This window comes from Sus scrofa, unplaced genomic scaffold, assembly GCF_000003025.6.
Source record: "Sus scrofa isolate TJ Tabasco breed Duroc unplaced genomic scaffold, Sscrofa11.1 Contig524, whole genome shotgun sequence".
In the NCBI taxonomy this organism is placed as follows: Eukaryota; Metazoa; Chordata; class Mammalia; order Artiodactyla; family Suidae; genus Sus; species Sus scrofa.
In genome coordinates this window covers 83,415-89,582 of record NW_018085235.1, presented here as the reverse complement: position 1 = coordinate 89,582, position 6,168 = coordinate 83,415, and the positions used below count along the sequence as shown (strand labels likewise).

Here is a 6,168-nt window from a genome sequence, read left to right as displayed (position 1 = left end):
CAAGTCCATGAGTTTCTTTTCTGTGGAAAGGTCCATTTGTGCCATATATTAGATTCCAGATATAAGTGATATCATAGGGTATTTGGCTTTCTCTTTCTGACTTACTTTGCTTAGTATGAGAATCTCTAGTTCCAACCATGTTGCTGCAAATGGCATTCTCTTGTTCTCTTTTTATGGCTGAGTAGTATTCCATTGTGTATACATACCATCATCTTAATCCATCATCTGTCAATGGACATTTAGGTTGTTTCCATGTCTTGGCTATTGTGAATAGTGCTGCAATGAATATAAAAGTGCATGTATCTTTTTCAAGGAAAGTTTTATCCAGATACATGCCCAAGAGTGGCGTTGCTGAGTCATAAGGTAATTCTATGAATAGTTTACTAAGGCACCTCCATACTGTTTTCCATAGTGGTTGTACCAAGTTACATTTCCACCAAAAGTATAGGAGGGTTCCCTTTTCTCTATACCCTCTCCAGCATTTGTTATTTATGGACTTATTATTGTTCATTTTTTCTTATGTCAATGCCATATTAATTTGACCATTGATCTATAACATGTTTTGATATTATATAAAGTAAGTTTCTGTTCACTAGTATATTTTTTTATATGTGTTGTACTTTCATAAAATGTAATTCTTCATAACAGCTTTGAGATAATTTGTGCAAATAGAAAAATTTTAAATGATTCTAATTAAAGTGTGTTAGATCTAAATATTTAGAGTGGGCAAATTGGTATTTTTGAATGTAACACTTTGAATCCATAATAAGACCTATTCCTTGGCAGTCATATTGATTGCTTTAATGTAACAGCTTATTGCTGCTGTACTGTCACTGTCTTTGGTTTCCTTTTATCCCTTCTTCATCTAAGTACTAAATGTTCTTATTAAGCCTGTAATTCTTCTATTATATTTCATTGACTCTAATTAAGTCCGTGTCATTATTTCCTGTACTTTATTTAATGAGAATGTTAGTAATTAAAATATGCACAATATTAAGATGGCAATCATGATAAGGCGCATTTACTTTTCAAAGATGTAAAAATTTAAAATGTGGCTTTCCTAATTTCTAACTACAGTAGTTTTATAAATTCATTCTGATAATCCCACGTATTTTATGATTTATTATGGCATTTTGAAGATGGCAATGAATGCTGAATATTAGTGATAAAAGTGAGCAACTCATCTTTTGTTTCTCATTTGCTTTTTTTAATTAAGTATAGGAAACAATAAAATTATGCAAATTTTATTTTTTTAGAAAATTTTATCTTATTTAATAGTCCATCATATTCTCATTTTACTATAAATTTATTAGGGATTATTGATTTTTATCCAGTGGTCGTTTGATCAATTATTCAAAACCCGTATATAATGTCCCTTCCTTAATTTTTTTTACAAAAATTAAGCTGTATTTCATATATAAGTATATACATACATATGTATTTCTTTATCTATATACCTTTTATTGTCTCTATCTACCTATCTCCACTTTTGTATTATTGAAATAAATTTTGATCATAGTATACTTTTTGGCATGTTTTTAGATTCTATCTGAAAGAGTATCAGTGATTTTGTTTAATAGTTCATCTTATCACATCAAAACCAGATGTTTGTCAAAGATAAGACGTTTTCATAAAATTCAAAGGGAGAGGTTTTTTTTATTGTTTGTGTAATTGAAATTGTAATGTGATTATCTAGTGTATTGGCATGGTTAGTTTTGAAGTACTCTGGTTCTTTTATCCCTTTAAATGTAAATTTTATTTGCTTTCTTATATGTTTTATGGAAATTGATACATTTGTTTTCCATATTGTGAATTAATTTTTAAAATTCTGTTTTGCTAAAATGTTATTCATTAACTCAGGGTCTTCACATATTTTTATTGTTGTTGTTGAATTGCTATAATATAGCCATAAAGTTATTCTAATTTGCACTGCATTAATATCTATATTTTCCTTAAGATTTGTAACCTGGAGTTCCCGTTGTAGCACAGCAGAAACGAGTCCAACTAGGAACCATGAGGTTTCAGGTTCAATCCCTGGCCTTGCTCAGCAGGTTAAGGATCTGGCGTTGCCATGAGCCGTGGTTGTAGGCCACAGACACGGTTCAATCTGGCGTTGCTGTGGCTGTGGTGTAGACCAGCAGCTGTAGCTCCATTTCAACCCCTAGCCTGGGAACCTCCATATGCTATGCTGCGGGTGCAGCTCTAAAAAGACAAAAGAAAAAAAAAAAAAAAAAGAAGAATTTGTAATCTTACACATTTTGCTCTCTCTGTTTTGTATTTATTCACATTTCTGAGAAGTTTGTCAGTTTTCTTGACATTTATAAAAGAATCAACTTAGAGATTATTAATTATTTAAATTTTCCTAATCTATTCTTAGTAAGATCCATGTTTACACACTTTGAATTAATTTTATGGATTTAAAGTTTTATAATGAGCAGAAAGAAGTTGCTTTGTTTTTTGTTCCATTTGTTTTTTTATAATTATGAATATATTTATTGAGGAATAATTATTTGATTTCTTCTGAGTATAGTTTTTATATTTCTATTAATTATTGTGAAGTGTCTCCATCTCATTGCTTATGAGAGTTCCAAAGAGTTAATTAGAATTTTTTATTTAATTTTTATGTATAGTATTAGTAGCTTATTTTTATAGAATTTGGGCTATAAAGTCTCTCTCTTGGATAGAAAGAGGAATAATAATAGCCCCATGTCCTCATTTATGTCACATAATAAAAGAAGAAATAGAGAATTTCTTAGAGAAAATTGCTAATTTTACAAGAGTGGCCTTTTTTTTTTTTTTTTTTTTCTTTTACTCTTGGGTCATATTTTTTAGTCTGGACTGTGTTTCATTTCTTTTGCCATTTGGAACCTGACATTTCATCTGCCATCTCCATATGGACTTTTAAACCCAAGTATCTGACCCATACTCCAAAAGCTTCCCCCTTTCCATCCTCATTTTTTTCTTTCCTGAGAATCCATGGGCCATAAATGGAATTATTTATATTAATTTCTGATAACTTTGTATCTTTGATATCTTGTGATTTCCCACATTTTAATTTTCTCTCTTCGCTATAGTCAAAAAAATACTTGTGAGATTTTAGCCAATTTTTTTATTTTTAATTTGTTTTCCTAAAATGCCTTCACACTTCCTATTTGGTATCTTACCATAAAATTTCAATTCTTAGTTGCATTTTTGTAGAATTTCATGCACATTTGAGTAGAGTAATCACTAGTATTATGCTTCCAGTTTTATGGAAGATTAAATAATTGTTTTTATTACTAACATAAAATTTAATTATATGGGATTATACTTATCCGCAAATAAATATATGAGAAATCTGCTTTTATTTTCTTTGCTGAGACAAATCTCCTTCAAGAAATTGAGTAAAAACCTAAGGAAATAATTGAGTTCATTAAGATACAATGTAAATAAATCTAGGAGTTCCTGTCGTGGCTCAGTGGTTAACCAATCCGCTAGGAACCATGAGGTTGTGGGTTCAATCCCTGGCCTTGCTCAGTGGGTTAAGGATCCGGCCTTGCCATGAACTGTGGTGTAGGTTGCAGACTCAGCTTGGATCCCGTGTTGCTGTGACTGTGGTGTAGGCCGGCGGCTACAGCTCCAATTCAACCCCTAGCCTGGGAACCTCCATATGCCACGGGAGCAGTCCTAGAAAAGGCAAAAAGACAAAAAAAAAAAAAAAAAAAAAAAAGATACAAGGTAAATAAATCTAAAGAGGATCAGAGAAATAAAACATAACTGAAATAAGATTATTAAATAAAAAGAAAGTATAAGTTTCAATAGAAAGGTTTAGCAGCCATTTATCTTTTAACTTTATTGATTACTATTTTCTTTTACTTTTTAAATAATGATGCAATTCTTTTTATCGAGTCATTGAAGGCTTTCTTCACTTGCTTATTTCTCAGTGTATAAATAAATGGATTTAATGTAGGCGAAATGGAAGAAATGAGTAGTGAAGCCACTTTATTAGTAGTCACTTCTTCCTTGGCTGTAGGATTCATATAGATGAACATGCATGTGCCATAAGTGATGGAAACCACAGTCATGTAGGAAGAACAGGTGGAAAAGGCCTTTCTTCTTTGTTGGGCAGATGGAAATCCTAAAATTGTCTTCATGATATACATATAGGATAGAATTACACACATAAGAGTCAAAATGAGGGTCAGCACAGCACAGATGAAAACAGTTTGTTCCATGAACCAGGTGTCTGAACATGATATCTTGAGGAGAGGAGAAGCATCACAGAGAAAATGATCAACAACATTTGAGTCACAGAATTCCAGATTTAGCCCCAGGCTGAGTGGGGAGATTATGACCAACAATCCTGCCACCCAAGAGCAAAAAACAAGCCTCTGGCAGACTCTGCTGCTCATGGTGGCCACATAATGCAGGGGTTTGCAGATGGCCACGTAGCCGTCATAGGACATGGTGGCCAGGAGGAAAAATTCTGTTACTGCACAGAGGTCAGTAAAAAACACTTGGATGACACAAGCATTATATGTGATGATATTGTCACCTGTTGCTATAGTATACAAATATCTGGGAACACAGGCCGTTGTGAATGAGATTTCTAAGAAAGAGAAATTTTTTAAGAAAAAGTACATAGGTGTTTTCAGGTGGGAATCCACAAAGGTGAGTGTGATGATGGTCAGGTTCCCAGTTACACTCATCGTGTAGGTGAGACATAGAAAGATAAAAATCAGAACCTGCAGCTCAGGGTCATCTGTCAGTCCCAGCAGAATGAAGGTGGTTATTGTATAGTTTCTCATCACTGATGACTTCTGTCCAGCCTGCATGCCCAATAATTCAGAGGTTATTATTTAGGGTATCTAACTTGTGTAAAGTCTAATTTAATCAGCTCGATATTCAGTATATTTTCATATTATATTTAAATCACAATATGCTTATGCTGTAGTTCGCGTCATGTCTCAGTGGTTAATGAACCTGACTAGTATCCGTGAGGATGCGGGTTTGATCCCAGGCCTCACTCAGTGGGTTAAGGATCTGGTGTTGCTATGAGCTGTGGTGAATGTCGCAGATGCATCTTGGAAACTGCATTGCTGTGGTTGTGGCGTAGGCCGGCAACTGCAGCTCTGATTTCACCCCTAGCCTGGGAAATTACATATGCCATGGGTGCGGCCCTAAAAAGCCAGAAAACGAACAAACAAAAAAAACCAATATACATAGAGGCGTATGCCTGGATATATTGCTAATATAGTGCGATTTCAGGAATAGCAAAATGCTGTTTGCCTCCCCACATTCGTCCATATTCAGAGCTATGTAAAAAAAAAATCATTAAATTATGCTTCTGGTTAACAATTTTGTCTTTGTCAAAATGGGACAGTAAATCTCTGCTCCAGCTTTCTAAGACTTTTCTTTTTTTTTTTTTTTTTTTTTTTTTGGTAGATAAGTTGTTTTCTCCTATGAACAAAGGGAGACATTACACAGAGACTATGTATAAGCTTCTCTCCTTCGACTTCCTTCCACATTTCTCTATCAATGTATAAGCTGTTATTTAAAATACCATTCAGTAAACACAATTTTGTTGTATTCTTCTTCTTTTTTTTTTTTTTGTCTTTTTGCTATTTCTTGGGCCGCTCCCACGGCATATGGAGGTTCCCAGGCTAGGGGTCCAATCGGAGCCGTAGCCACCGGCCTATGCCAGAGCCACAGCAACGCGGGATCCGAGCCGCATCTGCAACCTACACCACAGCTCACGCAACGGAGGATCGTTAACCCACTGAGCAAGGGCAGGGATCGAACCTGCAACCTCAGGGTTCCTAGTCGGATTCGTTAACCACTGCACCACGACGGGAACTCCTGTTGTATTCTTAAAGGAACTACTTTGATAAAGGAACTGTAAACTTACACATATGATTTTTCTAAGTTATCTTTGTGCCTGCTTGGATTCTTAGACCTCTTAGTTGCTCTTCCCTTCTGACTATACACCTCTCTCCATTTAATCCACAATTCCTACCATTTTATATAACATCTTTCACCTAAGGAAGACTAAATTTCTGTTTCCAGCAATGAATTTTTCTGACTTAACATTATTGACTTGAATACCAAGCACACCTGCTTATGTATTGAACTGACTCACAAACACCTGCTTGTACAAACCACTCATGTCCGTTTCAGTGTCACTAAAAC

At 34.5% G+C, this 6,168-nt stretch overlaps 1 protein-coding gene across 1 annotated transcript; it reads right to left on the bottom strand.

Moving 5' to 3' along the window:
* Window positions 1-3,851: 3,851 nt before the first annotated feature.
* LOC100155959 (olfactory receptor 6C2-like) lies at window positions 3,852-4,940 on the bottom strand. The gene has a single exon (XM_001928759.3). The coding sequence runs from the start codon at window positions 4,812-4,814 to the stop codon at window positions 3,852-3,854; it is 963 nt and encodes a 320-aa protein (XP_001928794.3). The 5' UTR covers window positions 4,815-4,940.
* Window positions 4,941-6,168: the final 1,228 nt, after the last annotated feature.